This window comes from Panthera leo, chromosome B4 (assembly GCF_018350215.1).
Source record: "Panthera leo isolate Ple1 chromosome B4, P.leo_Ple1_pat1.1, whole genome shotgun sequence".
Taxonomy (NCBI): Eukaryota; Metazoa; Chordata; class Mammalia; order Carnivora; family Felidae; genus Panthera; species Panthera leo.
Window position 1 is genome coordinate 66,691,285 of NC_056685.1, and position 26,293 is coordinate 66,717,577.

Here is a 26,293-nt window from a genome sequence, read left to right on the forward strand (position 1 = left end):
ATAGTTTAAAATGGATGCATCATAACTATTTCCCTTTTCTACATATAAATTAGTAGCTATCGGCAACCATAAATAAGCTAAATTCAAGGACTGAAATTTACAAGTTCATTCTTTCATACTTACCACTTCTAATTCATTGTTCTCTCTTTCTGTAATACCCTTTTCTTCTTTCTTCTCTTGGTCAGTATCTGCATTATCCTCTTTACCAGCCACACTTTAAAAAAAAAAAAGGAACAAAAAGATACAGTATTTAAGTAGAGAGGAAAGGTGTTCACTTTCGTCTCCCAGATTTTAAAAACCATCAATTACTTATGGAAATAAACTAAGAGTTTATCATTTGAGCAAAGTTATGTCTGATGCTTCAGAGGAAAGTAGAAATTGCCATTCCAGCCATAGTGACTTATCATTGGGAAAAAGATCATTTTCTAGAAACACTGAGGAATAGATTATCGCCTAGAGTATGAGATCTGAGGAGACAGCTAAGAACTATTCACAGTAACAGTCAATTAATTAGAATGTAGATGATTTAAATTCAAAGGAAATCAAAACAAATATTTTGCTTTTCTCATCTAAATATATGACTTTTCCCATCTAAATACAAAGATACAGAAGCAGCATTTTTATTGGTGACCTGATACATTTAAGAATAAATTTAAAGATCCAGAATAAATCTGTGCACCAAAGTTTGTCTACACTGGCTGCATCCGCTAGTAATGGCACAGGCTCTTTTTTCATATGCCATATCTACAGCACAGGACTCTTCTTAAAATGTTCTCACCAAAATGGGTCTTTGCACATCAAAACTGTCTGAAGTTTGGCCTAACCTTTGACTGACTAGGAAATACCAGGGTCTGCCACAAGATTGGCCATACAAATGGAAGCCTCTTCTTCAGTCTTCTGGTACTAAACAGCTCTAACTACATACTGACATTAGGTGATGTTTATAGCTAAACTAACTCAGCCCTGGTGGCCCTAAGAAGACAGTGCACACTACAGCGAGCAAAGTTTTTCACACTTAACTCACTCTTTTATGGCCTAGCAACCATGGTCAATTATACATAGAAGTTACATTTCTGTTTGCTAGACTCACACATTTAATCAAACTAAATAATACTAAGAAAGTAAACTTGAAGTAAATCTATACGTGAAAGATTTCTTCTTGTGCTACTGTAACATTTTTAAATCAAGAGTAAAAAAATACTCAAAAGGCAATATTGTCCCAATAAAATTCCCCTTGAAACAGCTTAAAAACTGTATCAAAATAACTTTGGAACCACTATCATTTCTTTCAGATATTCTGCTACACTAAAAAACTGCCCTAATACCTGGACTTGTTTTTAGCTTCTAGGCTAAAAGTTTAATCTTATTTAAGCTATGTTATTATTAAACTGTAATGTTTAACCCTAGGTCTGAATTCTTACAGATACTTTTGTATTCAGAGTAAGACAAATACTTCCCTTTGTAAGCACTTTTCAGAGTTCTTAATTTATGTTTTTTTATGTGATTACTTCTTTAATTTCTATCTTCCCCACTAAACTGTGGGCCTTGTGAGGGCAGGGATCATCTCTGTTTGACTCAGCATTATGTCCCCCATACCCAAGGGATGCACATAATAAATGTGCAGTAAGTGTTTGTTAAATATATTAATCTCTATGACTCTACATGAGAACTTCTGTTTGTCACTTCTGTGTATCTCATGCACTAATTATGTTAGAGTCTGATGGCATAAACTGAAAGATGCATAAAGATACATAGAAGACAGCATGTCACTAGAGTGAGAAGGAACTACCAGTAGAAATTTCAATAAAACAATCTTAGCTGGAAAGAAATCAAGTAAACTATAACAGGGTTCCATGAATGTTGTTAAATCATTTTGCTAGAGAAAAATGCTGATGATACGGAACGACTCTTACATCACTTGTATTATACTAGGACTGTTGATTTTCTATCATGCAGTTCCAACTGAAAATCTAGAAGGAAACTCCCTTTCATCCATCATCCCATTCAAAGGACAGTACCATGTACTCAGACTATACTTGAAGTTAAGGTTAAGGCCAGGACAGGAGAATGTGTTTGGAAAGACCTTTCTTATCAGCATTCCCCAGTCTCTCCCCTATGCAGCCTTCCTTACTCACCTGTAACTGTTGCAGCACACAATTTTTGTTATTGGTGGCCACTTCATTACATAAACTGCAACCCAAATTCTCTTTTACTCAGGTTTAGGCTTATAGCTAGATAACCACTTTATTCTAACCCTCCTATTTTCTCCAAGTCATTAGTGTCCAGCAAATGTTACTTTTCACTTATATTTAAAGTTAACTCATACATTATAAGCTATTCATACCAATTCTGATACAGAAAGATCAGGAGTTATAACTTTACATTATTAATTTACCTTTATATACCACTTAAGGCTTAAGCTTTTAAAATATAAGTTGATGCTTTATAATTATTGCACCACAAATATTCAAGTTTTCCTCAATAAAGTGAGACAAATTGATATCTAAAGTAACTATCTAACCAGCAATGAAAGATAAATTTAAGTTTGCATGTTACACAGAATCAGAATCTTGGAGTTGGAAGGAACACTAGTGATCATGTGGTTTAGCCTCTTTGACATTTGACGACAAATGTCAACATTTTTGTTGACAACCTAAAAAGCTGTGTTGTGGGGAAATTAATCCACTCAAGGGGACTAAAACCAGTGTCTTGACTGCAGGTCAGTGTTCTAGAATCTTATGCTTCAAGTTCAGGGAAGTATCAGCATCACTGAGAAGCTTATTAGATAAGCAAAATCTCAGGCTCTAGTTCAGTTTTAACTGAATCAGAATCTTCATTTTATCAAACCAGCCAAGTGATTTGTATGTATATTCATGTTTGAAAAGCCCTATCCTAGAGCACAAAACTGCTCTGTTTTTGCTATCCTTTAAGGACGGTATAAAACTTGGAAACAAACTTTACTCACTAAAGGCACTTAAAGGACTTGAATATCTTAAGGCAGAAGACTCCTTCTATATACGTTAACCATGTATTTTATTTTGACCTTCTGAAAGAGAAGAAATCTCACATTTTTAATGCCATGATCTAATTCTAATGACAAATATAATGTCTAAATATGCTAATTAGTTGAGTTCTAGTACAACTTATAATTAGAGTTATATTCTCATTATTAAATACTTTAAATAAGTTATAGAATTATAGAATAAATTATAGGTATTGTTGAATACTATATAATATGTGGAATATAATTGTGGGATGTAAACTATTAAATAATTTCAATAAAATATAATTTTTAAGTTTTCATATTTAAAATAAGATATTATTATAACTGATGATTACATAGTAAAAGTTCTCAAACAGCTTATTTTAAGTAAGAGATGAAATTTCTAAACTGGTGCTTCTAAAATATTTAAATATTACTTTCTTAATCATTTTGATTATATAATCTGGAGGTTTATTCAGAAAAATCTATGAAGAGAAGTTATGATAAGTAAAATACTACTTGATCCTGGTTTAAATAACTATAATTCTGAATGACTAAAATGCAAATTTTTATTATATAAGGAGTTCAGAAATGTGCGTCTAAATTTTGCTCAAACTTAAATGAGAAAAGAAAATATCTCATTTTGACACTCACCTCAAATACATATTAAAAGCAACACTTGTTTTAATAATTCAACTTAAGAATGTCTTGGATAACTTATCTGTAATAATGCCATAGTTTCCTTTTGCTTTGTTGCCATTTAATGTTGTTTTCCAACAACAAATATTACAAATATTCATATATACAAATACATCTATATTTGTATACAAATACATTTGTATATACAAATATTATACAAAATAAGAAAGAGGGAGAGAAAAATCCACCTGTGACTTAGCATGGGCTGCAACAAAATCTCAATTCCCACCCAATTAAAAGTTCCCAGTCTGCTCACAAGTTTCTGGAAGATACATTCTGAAAGTCAATGGTGAGTTTTGGGGGGCATCATTTTTAACCTAAAAAAGGTAAGTCATTAAACACTATCATAATTAGGATAATTTATTCTGAAATCACATGAAATTGCCTGAATTTTAATCCATGTAACTTGAGGGTTTTATTCTTAAAAAGCTGTTTTTAAAAATACATTTGGTGTATTTGTCAATTTTATAAAATCATCATTAATTTTAGGAGCACCAAGCTAATCTAGTCTGAAACAATCTATAATTCTATAACACATTTCCTTGTGAATGGCAACTAAGTATTTAAATGACATTTTAATAAAAAACCTGGGAAATATTCCAACCTTCTTTCTTCTCGATTGCTTTCCTCAAGTTTCTGTAGCCTTCAAAATCACGAGGCACAGTATTGGAAGGCCAAGCCAATGAAGGACAAACCAGACAGTAAAAAGCGAAAGTGGTAAGAAGGTAAAAATGATACATGAGCTTGAAGACTTTAAAATAAATTTTAAAAGATATCATCAAAGGACAATACACAGTAAAAAGGCAATACATTTTGAATGAATAAAAAGTAAGTAGAAAAACAAGCAGCATTATATCTAAGAAGAATATATAGACTATCAGTTGAAGCTATTCAGCAATTAAATGCATAGTCTCAGTTTATATAACTTGGTAAGTATTGAGAGTGTTTGGATGCCATTGCTTTTTTAAATCTTTTTAAAATGGATCGATTTTCTCAGCTTCCCCCAAAAAGCCTACTTTCAATGATATCCTCTTCCTTTTAAATCTTCACAGAAGACTTTTTCATGGCATCATTAAAAGAACGTCAAAAAGTAATGCCTTTCTACCATAATATGAAAATACCATTAATACTACATACTAGAAAACTACGTTTAAAACTTCTTTTCTATTTTTAATATACTACACGTGAACATCACTAAATCTAAAAAAAATTTGTATTTCAAAATTATATATGAAATGGTGTTACAGTCAAATGAATATGGTTGTTATGATGTCAGTGAAAACTGTAATTTTATTAAATGAAAATAAAATGTCATATCACTGTACTAATAATTAGAAACTATCAAAAGGACTAAGGCAAAGGTGGCAATAAAATGGGGAATGTAGTACTTTCCATTAGTAAGATTGTTTCTCAATCAGAAAAGTATAAGAAAAATTATAACTATGTACTTAGAACCTTTGAAATATAATTTAAACAATACCCAATACACAGAATTGGGGATCTTTACTCAATGGAATGTACTGAATACCAATATTTGTCATATAAACAAAAAGATAGATGTGCTAGGCTCTGATTAAGCACATAGCAATCTTGATATAGCACACTTCTCACCAGAATTCCAAATATATTTTTCAGAATCATCAATATTTTTAAATGAAAAGACTGAGTCTTAAGTATAAATTATTTCATCAAGCCAGTTATTTTCATGTGCTTGCACCTGCGATTGGTTTTCACAATCAACGTATATATTGCTATTATAAGAAGAGACTAGCAATCTTTCTGGGAAAAAATTCTAGAGTGATATTCAATAGGGATCAAAAGTTCCAGTATAATGGCTAGAAAAAGGAAAATAAAGCCATCACCTAAGAAATCTATGTGTTTCTAGAGTTTCAACCTGACACCACTAAACACAAGGATAATGCAGTCTGATGAATTAGTAAAGTTTTTTTTTTATAATTCAAGTCATTTAAAGCTAGATATCCAAAAACACGGGGAATAATGCCTAATCTAGTCTTATACGGATGAAAATGAGCCACTGTGGCTCAAAGGATATGGTTTCCTGGCAAAGAGCTTAAATTTCCTGTGTTTAATATGCAGAATTTTTGTTTACCTTATACAAGAGGACTGTATTAAAATGTATGGATGACATGAGCTAATAAGTAGATAAACTTAGGATGCCTTTTCAATTGTTACTTGGAAGAACATTGTGACAAATCGTTCAAAAGACAGTGGAGGGGCAGAAAAATAATAATCTGATATTTCTCCATAATTTAAAGGAGTTTTTACTTCATTTCATTCCATCACATGGAGAAGGACTGTTTCTTCCATAAAGAGGAGAGACTCAGGTCACAACCTCATGGTTCGTGGGTCGAGCCCCGTGTTGGGCTCTGTGCTGACAGCTCAGAGCCTGAAGCCTATTCAGATTTTGTGTCTCCCTCTCTCTCTGCCCCTTCCCTGCTCATGCTTTGTGTGTGTGTCTCTCTCTCAAAAATAAGTAAACATTTAAAAAAAGAGGAGAGAGAGAGAATGACAAACCTTGCCAACAATTTTAACTTTTATGTTACTGAAAAATAGGTAATACAGTCTCTTCAATTATTTACCTGATTTTGTTACACTCCCTTATCTATATGTATGGATGATTCTATAGCTCAATAGAAAATATGCACAGACAGGTAGAAGAATAAACCTTAAACCTCCAGATATTAGCTAGTTGTAGATTTGATAAAGACTTTGATGCAGAAGAAAGTTAAACTTTCATGTAAAATGGGACTTATGACATCCTCCTTGAACATAAATGCAGTTTCTGACATAAAAATAACCCAGCTACCGCTCCTCCTACCAACACTTAACTTTTATCAGAGGCCCCATAGTCACTACAACCAAAAACTGACAAATAAAAAACACAGTAAATTAAAAGAAATGGAGCTTCTAAATAATTTGTGGCTTTAGTGGGGAGGAAAAGAAAGCAGCTATGAGAATGAGGACAGCGTAGGAAATCTGAACCCATAAATGAATCCCCAGATAGATCCTGAAAACTCTCAGCTAAAAGAGGGTAAAAATCTTCCTTACATAACTTGATCTTTTTTTTTTTCCTTCATGAGGTTGCTGTCCAAAATCTCAGTATTTGAATTAATGGTTCCTCTTTCAAAATTACAAGCATCCTTAAAAAGAGGCTTATTGGTTATAAGTCACTTCACTGGCACGGATGCCTTTAGCCAGATGGCTTTGCTACCAAATGTAAATTTAAGGGGAGGAGAGAAGGAAGTACATGAGTTTGGAATTGGAAATAGTTCGTTTGGAGTGGGGTAGAATTACATGAGAGCTGACTGGAGCAAGGCAGGTAGCATAAGGACACAGGGGGTCAGCAGATGGAATAAAAAGGATGCTAAGGCACAAATTCACACTTTTCCTCCAAAGGTTGCCTACATCCATGAAAGGAGAGAAAGTTTCTTTTCCATTTTTTTCCTTTTCCTCTTCCCTTCTGAATTGCTCTTACCACACTACAAAATGGGTAAAAATCACTTTATGTGAGTCATCATAACATTTTCTAGAGAAAAATTAGTCCCAAATTCCAAAGAATTTTTTAAATGAACTAAATGAACTTATTCTGTACGTAGGGTTGAGGCAGAACCCAAATTTTACAATGCTCTCTCTGATGAATAAAATAAATATGAGGGATGTAAAACAACACAATCAGAATCAATACACCTAAACGGGAACTACTGTCTCCAAGGAATTCCTATAGAAGACTAAACACTAACTTCAGTAAAGCTGCAGTCATTCTAAATACTCCTGGAACTCTTTGTTTATTATTTGTTTGTTTCAACCTGTAGCAAACCCTTTAGCTAAAATGACAGCTTGCCTACATTTTAAAAATAGGAATTTACATTACATGCAACCTAAAAGTTATTGGGATCTACAGCAAAGTTAACAATGATGAACGAAATGCTTTAATCAAGCTAAGTAAAACAGTATTCATTTTCATGTTTAAATCCACAACAAGGTTTGAATGGAGTGTGGTAAGAAAAACTATTAAATTTACTATATGGATATAAATATATATAAATATAAATGCATAAATTGGTTCTAAAGGCTTTCACACAGTTTATGGTTTGCAAGAAAATTTTTCCTTTCTAGGTTCATACTACATTATGTAGGTTTTAGTTCTACAAAGACACATTATAGCATGTATATGAAAATGCTTTATGAAGCCTTTTCTGAAGTATCATATTATGAGTTACTAATTTGTTTTTCTCATTCTAAGCTATCACTCATTTTTTTTCTACAGGTAATTAAGGCACTACCTCTAAATTTACTTTATCCAGTTTAGTTTTTTTCCCCATCAAAAATTTTTTAATCTCATATCACTTTTTGTTAAAAAATTACTTATTTTTTCACTTGGGTTCTCATGTTTAAATACATTTGTTCGATGAGGTCTTCTTAGCAATAATATCTGCTATTATTTTTATCATAATAATTACTACATCTACCATAATCACTGAAATTATCAACTTTTCAATTTGAAATGAAAGCTGTTTAATTTTTTTATCTTAAAAGCAACAGGGACAAATCTTAATAATAAAATGTTTTTCTTCTAGTACTATAATCAAAATGCTTACTGCCCTGCACTGTCACAAAGATAACCTCTATCAGAAGTATTATTTTAGGATACCTATGATCACTATAAACATGTCAAAAACAACCTAGGTTTCTATTGGAATCCCTATTTTTCATTATTCATACCAAACAGGTGATTATGGTAACATCTCTAAATTTACCTCAAAACAAAAGAGCAGAATCAGCTCATGACCTTGAGAAACAGACCTTGCTTATAGTTACTATTTATGAACACAAACCACCAAGACCTTTAAAAACAAATCAAACCATTTGATATTTTGACCAACTATAGAACTGAATTATACAAGAAAATAGTAAGTCATGAGCAAAAGCCCCATTTTCACTCAAGCAGTATGTTGGATCATATAATTCTGTGATCACGGTTTTGTTTTTAACAGCCTTGCATTAAAGCTAATCATTATGTATCTTAATGCTGCCATAATCAGTCATCCATGAAAAACACCTATTAAGACATTAGTATCTTAAGAATGCAAATTCAGTTGCAATGCCTCCTAACCATAAATGTGTAACTCCTTGTTTTCATTATTCAAATCATTCCTTTTTAACTCAAGGACACTACAGCAGAATTAATTTGAAAAATTTAAACCTCCAATTACTTAGTCAACTGACTGTTCAAGGAAGAAATGCCTGGTTGCCTAAAAATTTCTAAGTAGACTGAGCAAAGCAGTTTAAATGTCAATAATAATTCTACAAAGCAAGCCTCTTGTAACAAACCATTTGATAGCTGTGCCCACTTTTGAATATCTAGCCAAAAATGCTTAAAATTAATTTGACTGGCATATCCAAAATATGTTTAGTAGGTAATGTGACTGCACCACAGAATCAGTATGTAGACACATAAAGAATTTGTGACTATTTAACCACCCACACATTACAAGTGGTCAAATTTTTATTTTCCTCTTCTTTGCACCCAGTTGGTTTCAGAGGAAGATATTATCAGGATGCAACGAAAAGAAAGCCTAGAACAGTGGTGAAAAGCTGAGTGACTCCTTGCTGAAAGATTCAAAAAGCCTAAAATAGCATAAATAACTTTGACATAATCAAATTAGAAGCCCTGCAGAAAATACTGAAGAGACCAAATGACATTAAATGACAGTCTGATGGATTAGTTTAGCCTTTAGTTAAACTAATCTAGACAGGAATCAGATTATATCCAGGAGACTACTTAATTGCATTAGAAAATGAGAAAGAAATGAAAACAGTGAGTTGTGATGGTAGAACAAGCTTTGCAGAAAAGATGAGTGGAATGCAAAAGCAGCTATTTCAAAAACAATAAAATAATTTCTAATAGAAATTTTACCTTGTCATAGTCTAAAAATCCACTATATTATTATAATTAAACTTATTTTTCTTACGTACAAGTAGAGATAAACAATTAAAAGTATATCATTGCAATTGTCAGCTAATTTAAATGACATTTCTTTCATTAATATACTGTGAAACTATGTATACTCACTGTAATTGCAAATTAAGATATTCTGTAAAGAAAAACAGGGATTCATATAACAGTGATTTTATAACACTACCTTTTCTTCTTCCTCTTTTCTTTCCTTTTCAGCTTCTCTAAATCTTTCTTAGCTAGATCTATAATTTCAATGGTCTCTTTGTCTGACGACAGTACAGTAGGAGAGAAAGCTGACGATCCACTGAAATACGGTGATCTTGCTGTGGCTCTCGTCAAGTTTTTTCGAAGGTTCTCATTCACTGCTTCACTTTCTAATAATTTTGCCCTAGTGAATAAAAATATTTAAACAAGAAACATTTCTTATTGTAGTAATACAATTCATAGCATAAACTTTACCACCTGCACCATTTCTAAGTGTATAGTCTGCAGCACAGTAACTCACACTGTTGTGCCACCATGGCCACCATCCATCTCCAGAACTCTTTCAAACTCTTTCATCTTGTTCAACTACCCATTAAGCATTAACTCCTCATCTCCCTCTCCTCCCAGCCCCTCACAACCACCATTACACTTTCTGTCTCTACAAATCTGACTACTCTAGGAATTAATTGGGGAACATTTTAAATATGCTGTTTTGTATGCCAAAAAGTTTTCCAAAATGTATTTCAACATTGCTACAAGGTAGCATTTTTTAAAATAAATGTGCTCAAAAACATTAATGTTTAGGATTTTTTTAATTCCCTGAATAAGTAATTATAAATTTGAAATAACATTCTTAGTGCTCAAAAGTGCCAATGGTAATGAGATTAGTTGCATTCTGGCCAGTAGGCACTAGAGATCTTGCTTTGTCAACCCATCATTTAAACTTAAAATCTACAAGCGGCATGGTCCCCTTTCTTTCAGTTCCTCATTCATCATGCTATAATAGCATTTCCAAATCTTTGTAAGGAATAGTTAGTCAAACTTGCCCCTAACTGGCTGAAAGACATCTGGCTCCTAAACATGGTGTGGGAAAAGATGGTATCTCCAAGGAAACCTGAGTTTGATAATTGAAAACATTCTTTTGTTTGTTCAAGCAGTTCTAACAATGACAGGAGAATAATGTATGTTCTGTCAGTAATATGCAAAAAAACACAGAATGATGAGATTCTAAAAGAGCTGAACTCTTGAAACAAAAAGGGATTCAGAGTCCACTAGACCAGTCCTTTATTTCTATTTCATTTAAACAATCAAGAATGTAATTATCTACTTCAATATAATAGATTTCCAAGGTCAATTTGGCACAAGGATGATTGACACAGGGCTGTAAGGAGAAAGTACTATTACTGTATCTGTGTCAAAACCATATTGCAAAGCACTTTTACCATATATCCAAGTATTTCAGAGAAATATGCTAGATTAATTTGCAATTGTAAGCTCTATAAGACATAGTCAGCTCTGTGTTTTTTCACTGTCTACCAAAATTATTCATGACTGCTGAATTCAGCTATAAACACAGTGTACATACGTCAGTGAATATATATTTCAAATCAGTGTCTGGTGTCATATGTGAGAAGAATAACAATACAATATTTTAAAATGGTTAAGTTTCTGTGTACAAACTTCCAGGTTAAATGATCTCAAAGTTATTTTAAGGAAAATTCTGAATATGATGGTGTCATGTTTTTATTTAAGAGCATAACCTAACTATAAGAAGTCAGTTTAACTATAAAAACTCAAAGTCAAAATTTACACTTTTCTGTATTTTTAATATAGCCCAGGTACATAATAATGAATGTTAAGAATAAATGAAAATATAATAAGTTAGCTATCAATAATGTCCTGCCTTGTATCGGTTCATTCTTATAATAATCGGACAAGTTCTTTTTTGTAATGATCTAGGTTTGCATTAGTGGGCGTATACTCAATGCTTCTTCAATGCTTGTACTGATAAAAGCTGAACCCCTCAGGGACCAACTCCACAAAGCCCATGACACATTAGCAGAAGTTCCCTTGGGGCTTTTTTTTATAGCAACTCTCTCTTTCCTTCTCTTTGTCTTCCCACTCACCAACCCACCCTGCTTCCTGCATTTCATTTAATAGGAAACCAAGCAGTCAGTCATGAGGGGAAGTATACAGACCTCTTTAGGAAGGAGAAGACAGAGGGTTTGCATCTCAGCTCTGTAACTCACTTGATCATGGACTACTAGTCTTTAAAAGCCTCTACTCTTTCCTTAGTAAAATGGGAATGAAAGTAATACATTTCCCTACCAGAATGATAATGTATTTAATGAATAATAACTATTGTTATCAAGAAGTTGGAAATGATATAATTATCAAATAGTAGATTAGTTAAATAAATAGATTACAATGTCAAAATAGTACCTCATGGAATCATGCAAAAATCATGTTAAAAAATTATTTAACAGCATTTAAAAATGTTCATAATATATTGTCACATTTCAAAGAAAAGATAGCAAAGGAATATATCTACCCTGATGTCAATCTTGCTAAAGAATGCATTGAAAAAAACACTGAAGAGATATATCAAAATGTTAACATCAGATCTACCAGATGGTACCAATATGGATGACTTTTTTTTATACTTTCTTATCTTCTCAAAACTTTCTGCAAAAACTTTAAACCCCCCAAAACCAAGAATTAATTAATTAGTACCCATTATTATTTCACAACAACTAATGGGACATGTAAATTTATTAGAAGGAAATTAGTATTGTTTTACAACTAGAATAAAATTTAAAATATAAAATACAAACATTCCCAAGTGGCAAAGCATCAACATAAATGTGCATTATGTTAAAGGAGTTGTGAATAAATGCCTTCTGAAGAAAAAGTTTTGAAAGAAATATGGATTGGAGTTGGAATTAGTAGAAAAAACACTATATGAGAACTTGGACCGTGTTAGACTGTGAAATCCTGTTCTTTCTTTCATTTGAGCCCTATGATAACTCCTGGAGACTAGCAAGTATTACTTCATTCTTAGAGATGAACAAACTAAAGCTCAGAGATGTTAGGTAACTTGCCTAAGGTCACACACTTATTAATAAATAGAAGCTTAAATATCAACCCAGGTAATCTCATTTAAATTCAAAGCTCATTTATGCTTATTCCATACATACATTATTTTTAAATTGTAAATTGCAGTCTTGTAATTCTAGAAGACTACCCTCAGGAGTGGGATACACCTAATTAAAGAGCCATCAAAGAATTCTGGATAAGCACAACAAACTATTAACTTACACCAAGAAAGATTTGATCACTGAACTCAGAGCCTAAGAGTCATCTCTGTTTTCTAAATGGCTTAAAGAATGGTCTGAAAAAGGAAGATATTAGATGTTGTATTTAGCCACTGGATGGAGTAGAAACGATTCTGTTTTGTAGGAAATAATGACACTAGTCAAGCCATTTGTCTTAAAGTGAAATCTAGGTTAGATATGTCCTTAGAAGAGAAGAAACCTGGGTGGCTCAGTTGATTAAGTATCTGCCTTTTAATTTCAGCTAAGGTCATGATCTCACAGTTTTGTGGGTTTGAGCCCCTCGTCAGGCCCTGTGCTGGCACCATGGAGCCTGTTAGGATTCTCTCTCTCTCTCTCTTTCTCTCTCTCTCTCTCTGCCCCTCCTCAACTTGTTCTGTCTCTGTCTCTCTCAAAATAAATAAATTTTAAAAACTTTAAAAAAAGAAGAAGGAGGAGAAGAAGAAACAGAGCACAAGAACCAGAGCTTAGAATTAGCCTTAACAGTTGACCAGTGCCAAAGAAATAAAAGAGATAAAGAGAAGCAACCTAGAAAGAGAAAGAGAATCTTCAAGAATTCAAAGAGATATCAGTTATGTCTCAAGGAATGGTAAAGACGGGGTCTACAGAGTGAGGTCAGAAACTAAGTTTTGGGAAATAGGCAAGAAAGAGCACTGCCAACACAGGATAGAAACTATAAGTCCAGATTAGCTACTGACTAGACCTAGGACCCAATGCCCCAAAAGTCTCCACCAAAAAGGTAAACTTTAGAGATACATATTTATCAAATAAAAGTAACAGTTATTTGAGTAACTTTACAACCACATCAGATATCTTAGTTGTTTTCACTTTTTTTTTTTTTTAGAGAGAGAAAGAGAGAACGCAAGGGGAAAAGGGGAAAGGGGGAGAGGGGGAGAGAGGGAGAGGAAGAGAGGGAGAGGAAGAGAGGGAGAGAGAGAGAGAGAGAGAAGGAGGGAGGGAGAGGGAGAGGGGGAAAGGGAGAGAGGGAGAAAGGGAGAGAGGGGGAGAGGGGGAGAGGGGGAGGGAGAGAGAGAGAGAGAGAGAGAGAGAGAGAGAGAGAGAGAGAATCTTAAGCAGGCTCCACACTCAGTTCGGAGCCTGACACAGGGCTCAATCCCACAACCCTGGAATCATGACCCAAGCCAAAATCAAGAGTCAGATGTTCAGTCAACTGAGTCACACAGGCACCTCTGTTTTCACTTCTTTAAAACACTTAAGGGATTCAGTGTGCCTTGTGGCGGCAGAAACAATGGAAACAGCACTTGTTTCTGAGAATCTCTAAAACAGCTCAAAGGAAAGAGAAAGAACACACGAATACAAGATGGGACAGTGTTAGGGTGGCTGTGAAAGATGATATCCACTTGGTCTGGTCACTTGGTTATTTTCTGCAAGTGGGTAGCAGAAATGAGATCTGAGCTCCTTAGATGCTCTCCATGGAGCTTTACTTCAAGAGAAAGTAGCTCAGCCATCACAGCGGACCATGGAACCTGAAAATATTATAGAAATGAATCGTATCCCTGACCTGCTTTCTGACCTGTACTACCCAAGTCTGAATTCAGTGGTCTTCTCCACATTCCCACACCAGGTGTGGGTGTTCTTTTCACTAATTTCTGTCATTCCATTTACTATTTATGTAAGTCGCCCCACCTAGACTGTACACTCCTTGTTAGTGTCATAGTTGCTCAGTCCATGGCATGGTGCCTCACATACAGTGAGCATTTGTACTATGTTGTATAAACTGAGTGTTGGAGGAGCCTCTGTGTGTACCAGAGAGGCAGGAAAATTGGTCAGGATTCAATGAGTCACACACAAAGAACAGCTGGAGAAGTAAAAAAGAATAAGAATAATAACAGATTTAAAAAATTAGAAATGACTTATTTATGCTGACCATTCCCAAATGGCAGGGAAAGAGGCACAGGGAGTGAAAGCACCAAAGGTAACCTCACAGATATGAGTTATGCCCATCCTGTGTGTCAGGTTGAGTAAGCTCTCAACGAGAAGAGGATAATATAGAAAGAGAATATGGGAAGAGGAAAGAGAAAAGTAGTTTGGAATATAACATTATGGGAAAGATAAGTACCTATTCTCCTAAAGTTAACCTCATCAAGGGCTGTGATATCACTGTGAACAGTTACTAAACAATATGCTTAACACACAGCAATACTGCTACACTGCAAAGCCCAAAACATGTGCATTACATATTAAGAACATGAACTGCACCTGAGATCTTCAATTTCTTTGATGTAACTGTGAATCATATTACTAATCTCCTCATTCCCTTCACCTGCAAGATAAAATATGAACTTTAGAATTTCCTTTAAATTAAAAACTTCAACAAAACAGAATAGGAGAAAAGAAAAGTTATGGAAACAAAACAATAATGCTTTAATATACAATTCATACAGCAGATTTCCTACTCTTAATGACATAAGCAGACAATAAAATAATATTATTAAAGCAAAGCATACATTTTGTTTCTTCAAGAAACAATTTGTATTTGTATTATTTACAAATTAAGTATTTAACTTAAAATCTCAGACTGTTTATACACAGTTTGATATTTCTACTTTAAATATTCCAAGTAATTAATGACCACAAAGAATATTCCCTGCTCTCCAAGAGTTAATCCCTCATTCATCCCATCTTACACACATACCTGCTCTGGCAAGAACCTGGTTGGCCTGATCACTAACAAGCTGTGTGATTCTGGTCCTCAATGCATCAACTGTCTCTTGCATGGCTTTAATTCTCACACGCAGGTTATTATTTTCAGTCTGTAGCATAGCATTCTCATGAAACATGTCATTGATGCTTTCCACACCTTCCTCGTCAATTATTCTTTTACCCTAGAAAAGGAAAACACTTCCTGGTTCGTTGAGGGGTCTTAAATATACAAGAGTTTTGTTTAAGCACTTTTACAACGAAGAGCCCTTTTGTTTTAGCAGCCTCAAGGCAAAAGAGACCTTTTTCCCTCTATTACATCCCTCTGTGGTACATTTGTCACTAAAGAAAGTGGTGAAGTAAGAAGGCTTTTGAAACAAGAGGTTGGTCAGGTTGATACACTGAACAATAATAAAGGTCACCCACAAGGAAAACTAAAGAATTTGATCTCCAAAAGGAAGGAAGTCACTATTTTGATAGACAAGAGACTCCAGAGACATATATGTACAAGCCATCACAAAAAGACACCACTGCATTTGCAAGATCTACCACAAAATGCAAAGTCAAACCCATTCACTCACTGTTTTGTACTCCATGAGTTCCATCTGAAGGCGTGTGATCTCACTACGAAGTGCATTGATTTGCTGACTAGCTCTGTCCTGATTGACCATCACCTTGTTCTTGATATTTCTAGCCCGATTGGCGTATTTCAGGGTATTTAAGGTTTCCATAAAATCTCTGTCTGAAGGGCTAACACATGCTATCATGATTGTTTGGCTGAAAGTTAAAAAGAATAATTCGGTTTACAGATAAAAGTAAAATGCTGAAATAAGCATTTTTTTAATATCCTGCCATTTGAATAGTATTTCCTCTTTAGGATACCAAAAGATTGATAATACTACCTTAAAAATAAAAACAAATTTAAAAGCCCTTCATGCCTTAAGACTATCTTAAGGAAAAAGATTTTTTACTTAGGTAAAATTGGGGGAAATGAGGTTTTATCATCATTCTTTTACCCAAAATACTTTGAGAAAGTGTAAGTGCATATATTTCACATCTCTTTACAAAATATTTCTGAAGCAATGCAAACAAATCGTTCTAAAAGTCAACCTACCCATAATATGACAAGTAACATTCAAAAACCATTTATTTCATTACTTACTTCATATTTCAGGATTTTATATATTTATTCTTTTTTTTTTTTTACTTGCTGTGGTTTTTTTCAATGTTTATTTATTTATTTTGAGAAAGAGAAGGAGAGAGAGCACAAGTGGAGAAGGAGCAGAGAGAGAGAGGGAGAGAGAGAGAAGCCCAAGCAGACTCTGCACTGTCAGCACAGTGACCTATGTGGGGCTCAGTCTCACAAACCATGAGATCATGACCTGAGCCAAAATCAAGACTTGGATGCTTAACCAACTGAGCCACCCAGGTGCCCCCATTTTTATTCTTTTTATTTAATCATTGGTATACTGATTTTTATATTAGTAAAGAAATTTACATAAAATACTATCATCTGAACAAGAAGAGTATTTAGTATATCCACATGTTTTACAATATAAAACCTCATTTGTGACTGAGTGGTCAAAGTTCCTTGAGTTTTCAGCTAGATTACACAGAAAAAAAAAAATGGAAAAGTGTACTTTATGGTCATGATGAATTACTTTGCCAACCAAATAATAGGATAGTGAAATGCTTGGTATGCCCAGCTATTATGTCTGTCAATGAAACAGACATGGCGATTATAATAAACACTTAACTGGAAAATGTATAGGAACTGCAGTTAAGGAATTACTTCACCCACCTGGGTAGGAAATGCATGCCTATCAATTCTAACCTGTAGCCTCTTGGTCTGCTTCCACTCCCACCTTCCCCTAATAATCTCAACATAGCATTCATACTAACCCTTTTAAAATGGGCTCCATTCCACCCATCTCTTTCCCTTTGTCAATGCTTGTTCATCCTTATTTACTCTTACTATTATTCAAGATTCAACTCGGGTATCATCTAGTCCAAGAATTCAATCCTCAGCCTACTCTCTTTCTTTTCTTCATATCTTTTGTGTATCTCTTTTTTGTTGATTTTATTATTATTTTACTTAAATTTGATAGACCCCAATCCTTAGGCCCTAAACTGGTAAAGGATAAGGGTCAAGGTTTGTTGCTCAGTATACATTGTGTAACACTGGAACCTAGTAAGTCATTAGTAATTGTGATGTGTGTCACATATACATAATGTTTCCTTATTGGAGGTCAGAAAGTTAAAACAATTTGTGCATCTCTAGCTCTTTCTTTTGGTGAAGAAAATAAGGTAATCAAGCAAGAGTGATGGTTACAGACACTGATTAGAGAGCATGACTACTCAAAGTGCAGTCCCAGTTCGGTGCCAGTATGAAAATTATTTGTTACATGTTCACAATACATAAAGAAATTGAGAGTAAACATTTTAGACTTTTACAACATTTGAACTTGCTGTAATCAATGATGGTATATTGAATGGAGTTCAAGTGTGTTTGAACATACATGGTAAGTCATAAATGGGCAAGCTGACTACAATCATGAACAGTACTAACCCACCACAAATTGAGGAGTGGGATAGAAGAATGTCCCCTTCACAAATATTTTAAGAAGCACTGGGATCAAGTGCTCAAGAAGAATGGTGAAAGCCAGTAATGAGAGGGTCTAAGATCTATTATATAAGGAAAAGATCACATATTAAATAAAATCCCAAAGATACAAATTTCAAGAATGGTTGTATTTATGAAAAATTCAAAGAAAACATTAAACCTGTTTATTTTTAAAGTTTATATAAAACCACAACTCTGTTTTAAAGGAAACCATATCAATTAAATAGATTATTATGTTATATATCTTATATATTATTTTATCATGTTATATCATATACATTAGGGAGGAAATACATCACAGTATTAACAGTAGTTACTTATAGGTAATAGAAATATAATTTATTTTCATTTGCTCTTTATATTTTTCTGTATTTTTCAAAATTTTTCCTATAAATTTGTGGTAATGTTATATTAAACATTATAAATTTATGACAGCCAGCTTCAGTTAAAAAAATAAAAGTCACTAAATTATACACATAAATAAATCCAACTTATTCCCAAAATGCCTTTGATCTAATTTTTCTTTAAAAGTAATTTGTACAGGGACACGTGAGTGGCTCAGTTGAATGACATTCTGACTCTTGATTTCAGCTCAGGTCATGATCTCACTGTTCATGGGATCGGCCCCATATCAGGCTCTGTGCCGAGAGTACAGAGCCTGCTTGGGATTCTCTCTCTCCAACCCCCCACCCCCTGCTTCTATTTCCCTCTCAAAAGAAATAAATAATAAACGTTTTTTTAAAAAGAGAAATTTGCACAGACTTTACAAAACAAAGTTATTCTGTTCACTAACCCTTATACAAAATATAATGCTTTTACTAGAAGTTCAACCTCAAAATTTTAAGCAGGAATTGAGGCTCACTAAGGATAGACTTAGAAGGGGTCTTTTCTACTGAAGAGTTAGCACTCAGTATGGAAATGGGTGGGAGATAGCTGAGAATGTAGCCAATCTGTATTTAGCTGCAGCCAGCCAATCTTAAATTCCAGAGGAATTCAAGGCCCACAGTGCAAATATCTCAGACTGCTTACAGGGCAAGCAAAGTTTCGGAGGTACTGAAGTACTTGAAAGTACTGAAAATTATAAGGGGAGGACATTTATCATCTCTGCTTTGTTTTACAGCTAAGAAATAAATATAGGAAAGAGCTACAATTTACTAAACTTGAAAAACTTCTATTTGGCTGAAAAAACAAAAACTGGTGTCTTAAGACCCAGAGTGATACTAAAGGTCAGCCTAAGAATATAGAGGAAAAGAAAAATACAACAAAGGAAGCAATATTGCACCCATACACAGAATATGCATGGAGACAAATGAGGTAAGACAATGCAAACACTACATAAAAGGAAGACATATAAAAATAATACTGTTGAATTCTATAAAACAGAACTTTACCCCTAAATCTACGTAGATTTAACATTATCAAAACTCTCTGAATAACAGTTGTTCAAAAATGAAGTTTGCAAGTCTAATTAGCAGGTCATTTTACAGCATCTAATGATCTTTCCAATAAATGTGTCAGACCATTGAAAACATTGAAGCTTCACTGTGGTTGTCTGTAACTTGTTGATTTACACTATGATTAAACTGAAATGCCAAAAATGCTTCCACTTATAAAGCAAACATGTTAATGTTTATGAAAAGGAATGAATTACCAGAAGAATGAGTTTAGCTGATGAAACATATCAGAATGATGCAAAGTATGGAAAAAGGAATATCAGTGATACTGGCAAAATTAATAAACAGCAAACATCCTGTACTTCATTCAATTAACATTAAAACAGGTTTTCCACATGTAAAGAAATACCAAATTTTAGAAAACTTTGTAAAAAGTATCAATATTTAATTACTTTGTAATTACTTAAAAGACAGCATTTATGGCACAAAAACAGACACATAGACCAATGGAATAGAATAGAAACCCCAGAACTAGACCCACAAACGTATGGCCAACTCATCTTTGACAAAGCAGGAAAGAACATCCAATGGAAAAAAGACAGTCTCTTTAACAAATGGTGCTGGGAGAACTGGACAGCAACATGCAGAAGGTTGAAACTAGACCACTTTCTCACACCATTCACAAAAATAAACTCAAAATGGGTGAAGGACCTGAATGTGAGACAGGAAACCATCAAAACCTTAGAGGAGAAAGCAGGAAAAGACCTCTCTGACCTCAGCCGTAGCAATCTCTTACTCGACACATCCCCAAAGGCAAGGGAATTAAAAGCAAAAGTGAATTACTGGGACCTTATGAAGATAAAAAGCTTCTGCACAGCAAAGGAAACAACCAACAAAACGAAAAGGCAACCAACGGAATGGGAAAAGATATTTGCAAATGACATATCAGACAAAGGGCTAGTATCCAAAATCTATAAAGAGCTCACCAAACTCCACACCCGAAAAACAAATAACCCAGTGAAGAAATGGGCAGAAAACATGAATAGACACTTCTCTAAAGAAGACATCCAGATGGCCAACAGGCACATGAAAAGATGTTCAACGTCGCTCCTTATCAGGGTAATACAAATCAAAACCACACTCAGATATCACCTCACGCCAGTCAGAGTGGCCAAAATGAACAAATCAGGAGACTATAGATGCTGGAGAGGATGTGGAGAAACGGGAACCCTCTTGCACTGTTGGTGGGAATGCAAATTGGTGCAGCCGCTCTGGAAAGCAGTGTGGAGGTTCCTCAGAAAATTAAAAATAGACCTACCCTATGACCCAGCAATAGCACTGCTAGGAATTTACCCAAGGGATACAGGAGTACTGATGCATAGGGGCACTTGTACCCCAATGTTTATAGCAGCATTCTCAACAATAGCCAAATTATGGAAAGAGCCTAAATGTCCATCAACTGATGAATGGATAAAGAAATTGTGGTTTATATACACAATGGAATACTACGTGGCAATGAATGGATAAAGAAATTGTGGTTTATATACACAATGGAATACTACGTGGCATTCATATTTAAGAATGAAATATGGCCTTTTGTAGCAACGTGGATGGAACTGGAGAGTGTGATGCTAAGTGAAATAAGCCATACAGAGAAAGACAGATACCATATGGTTTCACTCTTATGTGGATCCTGAGAAACTTAACTGAAACCCATGGGGGAGGGGAAGAGAAAAAAAAAAAAAAAAAAAGAGGTTAGAGTGGGAGAGAGCCAAAGCATAAGAGACTGTTAAAAACAGAACAAACTGAGGGTTGATGGGGGGTGGGAGGGAGGGGAGGGTGGGTGATGGGTATTGAGGAGGGCACCTTTTGGGATGAGCACTGGGTGTTGTATGGAAACCAATTTGACAATCAATTTCATATATTAAAAAAAAAAAAAAGACAGCATTTACTTTTCAACAAAATTTTATTAGGCTTACAAGCCAAGTGACTTGGAATAAATGACTCAACCTCTCTGGATTTCAATTTCCTTTTCTGTAAAATAGGAACAGTAACACTACCTCAGGGGATGTTATTAAGGATTCTGTGAAATAACCACATACAAAAGGACTCACGCATTTTAGGTACTTACAAATTATTAGTTCCTCATTCTATTAATTTGCTTTATAATAAAAACGATTGTCACAAATCAACTTACAAATTTACTTTAAAATTAATGAGTAGTTGAAATTCAGGAATATGGAGAATAATCACTTTTGCATACCTATTCCCCCCGAGGGAATCCTGCAGCAGTCTTGTCAGTTTAGAATCTCTATAGGGCACATGGGTGGCCCTCTTGCTCTTATCTCCCAGTGCACTTATTACATTGCCAAGTGCCAACTAAAACAGAGAGAGAGAAGAAAGTGATAAAATTTTAGTAATTATAACACCTTTAAATAAAAAAGCTTATAGAGAATAATGCAGAGACAGAACTGAGAACATCTATGTTTGGTTTTGTTTCACATTTGTATTTTGAAAAATGAAGTATACTTCCAAGTTTTCTATATTAACTACTAAAAACTGACACCACTCAAAATTTAGACTATAATATACCTGTAACTCACAAATACTTAAACTTCTACTCAGAGATTTTCTTTAAAAATAGAAATGCTAAAGGGGCGCCTGGGTGGCGCAGTCGGTTAAGCGTCCGACTTCAGCCAGGTCACGATCTCGCGGTCCGTGAGTTCGAGCCCCGCGTCAGGCTCTGGGCTGATGGCTCTGAGCCTGGAGCCTGTTTCCGATTCTGTGTCTCCCTCTCTCTCTGCCCCTCCCCCGTTCATGCTCTGTCTCTCTCTGTCCCAAAAATAAATAAAAAAACGTTGAAAAAAAATTTAAAAAAAAAAAAAAAATAGAAATGCTATAAAATTGGTGACGAATAACCATCCCTAGAATTATAAGAGCATCAAGTTGTATCCCCAGAAAATTGTCAATTCATGTTTCAAGTTGTTCTCAACTCAATGAAGAAATAAAGTGTTTAGTTAGTTCAACAGATTCATGAAATGTTCTTATTGTAATATAGCTTCCTTATGGTAAAACAAAATCTTCTTTAACCATAACAAAAATATCAGTATGATTTCTCTGAACAAGGTGTTCCTAACACAAGTATAGCTGTCTTAAGAAATACAATGAATCTATGTGCTAAGCACCCAATATTTTAAAAGTAGGTCAAATTATTAAACTGTCTAGTCACACCTCCTGCCGCTCCTACTGTTTTTCTTACTGCACTAAAACTAAACTAGCACCTACAGCATAAGCACTGTCCTCCACTTTGGTCACACCCGCCTTCAGTAAGGCAAAGAGCCATAACCATGTCTTTGTCAGGGCCAGTGGATCCTGCAGAGACCAACATCAGTATTACATTGAGTCTTAGAGGCCCTTTTCCAGAGAAGCTTCAGTTCTAACCACTGGCCACACTGGAACTCTACCAGATACATCTGAACATGCTTCAGTGGCCTAAACAGGAAAAGAGATCAACGACTTTTGTTTTTTCCTGACACCACAAATGGCAATTCCACTATGTATTTATTTCCTAAGAAATTCAGATCAATACGCAAAGTCCAGGATCCAGGTGACTCCCTTTCACACAACATTCAACCATATGATGGAAGCATCAAGCTGGGTGTTGGGAGTTTGGAGGTCTGGGTCTCTTTACTCAGCCTTGGTTGTTAATTTCCACACCAAGGGGCTGCAATTACTAGCAAAATAGGACCATTTGATTGGAGTCCCCAGCTGTAGGAAGGGAGGGAAAGAAACAATGCAGAAAACACAGAACCCGATGCTGTCTACATCACAGAAATTTAGGGATGCTATTACATTTATACAGGAACAAATGTCCATTTTATAATGAAGTCAACAGGAAAAGATTTATTATACAAAAACCTGCCCTTAAAACTTTTTCTTCCATATAACAAAAGCATTATGCTAGCACACACAAGGTGCTTTGCAACCAAAAACACCACTAGGTGGCATGGTATTAAAACTAATTCCTATATAATCTAGGGAAGTTCTCATTTTAAAAACAATCATTACTTTAAAAAAAATTGACTGTAATTCCAAAAATAAAGTGACTGTCATAAATGTTAGCAAAAACTTTAATACTGAATATTAAAATATTAATTTTGACAATAAATTTTTAAAGTTGGGAAGAATTAAATTTTTTTTAAATTTATTTATTTTTGAGAGACAGAGAGACAGAGCACAAGTGGGGGAGGGGCAGAGAGAGAAGGAGACACAGAATCAGAAGCAGGCTCCAGGCTCTGAGCTGTCGGCAGAGACCGACCTGGGGCTAGAACCCATCAACTGTGAGATCATGACCTGAGCCAAAGTCGGATGCTTAACGCTTAACCGACTGAGCCACCCAGGGGCCCCTAAAGGTGGGAAGAATTTTAAAAATCATTTTCACTATATGTATTCTTTTCTGCATATATGGCATAAAACTTAACCCCACTAATTTACACACATGAAAATTAGCAATGTTTTTTTTTTATAATTTTTTTAAATCTTTTTTTAATGTTTATTTTTGAGAGAGAGAGAGAGCCTGAGTCAGGGAGGAGCAGAGAGAGAGAGAGAGAGAGAGAGAGAGAGAGAGAGAATCTGAAGCAGGCTCCAGGCTCTGAGCTGTCAGCACAGAGCCCAACATGAGGCTTGAACTCTCAAACTGTGAGATCATGACCCAAGTCAAAGTCAGACACTTAACTGACTGAGCCACCCAGGCGCCCTGAAAATTAGCAATGTTTTGAAGAAAAAAAGCTTATAATGTGAGGAGATCAGAATTCAGTACATTACTCCTAAGTTTATAAGTTTACTGTAACTTTCATTTCTCAGCTCAGTGCATGAAGGATTTCCACCTGGGTATTATGTATTACAAAAGGGGAAAGGACAATAGAAAAGCCCTGATATATTCTCAACACAAAGCTGTAGTCTCAGTCTTACAAGTCCACAGTTGATGGAAATGCCTTCTTTTGCCCTCTCGCCTGTAGCTCCAGTACGCTTCAGTCTTTCTGATCCTGCCAGATCAACAAAATGGAACTTTGCAGTCAAGGTTTCAAATTCATTCATCTGTGATGATTCAGAAATCACCTTATTGTCAGTCAAATTTTCCTGCAATTGAGGAATATAATAAAAAATATTTTATTAATGTGACACTAAATATCCTCCAACCCCACCTTGCCCTCATTAAACATATTATATATTAAATAAGTTAAATATAAATATACCTCTAATACATATAATATTGAAAAATAGGCAAATAGCCAAATAAATGTAAGTGCAAAAAAAATCTACTGGCAATTAGAAGCCTAGACAAAGGTAGAAAGGAGCTTGACAATCAGAAACCAGCTGATATGAACTGAGGCTTTGTTTATGTTGATGAAGAGAAACCTGTAATACACAGTCCTCAAAAGGAAAGGGTCTCAGATGACTACATCCATCACCATAAAGCCACAGCTTGCTTTATGGTTGCTGCAGACACATACCAATTTTTTATTTCAAAATCTTACACAGTTGGCCAGCTTCAGTTTGAATAGGATCAAAGACACCTCATTAGGAAAAGGAACTATTAGGGGCGCCTGGGTGGCTCAGTCGGTTGAGTGTCCGACTTCAGCTCAGGTCATGATCTCACGGTTTGTGAGTTCGAGCCCCACATCGGGCTTTGTGCTGACCACCCGGAGCCTGGAGACTGCTTTGGATTCTGTGTCTCCCTCTCTCTCTGCCCCTCCCCCACTCATGCTCTGTCTCTCTGTCTCGGAAAAAAATAAACATTAAAAAAAATTTTTTTTAATTTAAAAAAATTAAAAAAAGGAAAAGGAACGATTAGCCAAACTAAATTTGGTTCAAGTGTACTCTCCTGGGATTTATGTGGATGTTTAGGAAAACGAAGCCTGCAAGTTTAAGAAATTAGAACTAAAAACTCACAGCATCTATCTGGGGACACATTCTGGTTTGACACAAGTGAATGGTAAATATGGCATGTGAACGGGAGCTCTGAACATTCATCTGGGTACTAGCAGTGGTCCGGGATAGAGCACCCAGTTTCAAACACTGCATCATCTGGAAAAGGGAAAGACAGATTTTATTTGAACAATCTTTAAACATGATACCATATGATCAGAAATCGGAGCTACTGTCCCAACCTACCATATGATTTTCATATTATTTCAGTTACAGGCACTTTTTGAGCTGAACTTTATAATATAATAGTGTATTATTTTTTTAATAGGAGAAAACACTGAGATTCCATTGTTTGTCATTTGCTGACATTTGCAGCTTCTATTCCAAAACTGTTACAGAAGAACACTTTGGAACAAACTGAGCAACAACTTGAATTATTTAGGCCCTTCTGTATCCTCTCCTGAAATATTTTTTCTGTAATTTTTCTTAATAGTTTCCCTTTAGGAACCATGATATAGTCCTACATATGTAGCAGCAAAAGGCACAAAAAAATTGGGGTCTCATTGTCCACCTTCAATGATCTAACTCTCTTTCTCTGTCTGTGAAAGAAAACTTTCTCTGTCTTAGATTCTTTTGATGCTATGATAAATGTACTGACTTTACCGTAACTGTGACATTTTATATAATAAAATCCTGATATAAATTGGA

General features: G+C 34.8%; 1 protein-coding gene across 8 annotated transcripts in view; it reads right to left on the reverse strand.

The window, feature by feature from the left end:
• Window positions 1–26,293, reverse strand: part of KIF21A (kinesin family member 21A) — a 150,930-nt gene that overhangs the window by 45,671 nt on the left and 78,966 nt on the right. For 7 of the 8 annotated variants that reach the window (XM_042946256.1, XM_042946254.1, XM_042946253.1 and 4 more), the window contains exons 5-12: window positions 25,610–25,744; window positions 24,629–24,796; window positions 21,921–22,036; window positions 16,222–16,417; window positions 15,636–15,825; window positions 15,200–15,263; window positions 9,847–10,050; window positions 124–214 (exon numbers count right to left, since the gene is read on the reverse strand). In XM_042946256.1, the coding sequence (XP_042802190.1) occupies window positions 124–214; window positions 9,847–10,050; window positions 15,200–15,263; window positions 15,636–15,825; window positions 16,222–16,417; window positions 21,921–22,036; window positions 24,629–24,796; window positions 25,610–25,744 (1,164 nt within the window). Of the gene's footprint in view, window positions 1–123; window positions 215–4,286; window positions 4,326–9,846; window positions 10,051–15,199; window positions 15,264–15,635; window positions 15,826–16,221; window positions 16,418–21,920; window positions 22,037–24,628; window positions 24,797–25,609; window positions 25,745–26,293 lie in introns of all 8 variants that reach the window. The other variant, XM_042946258.1, reaches the window with a different exon arrangement.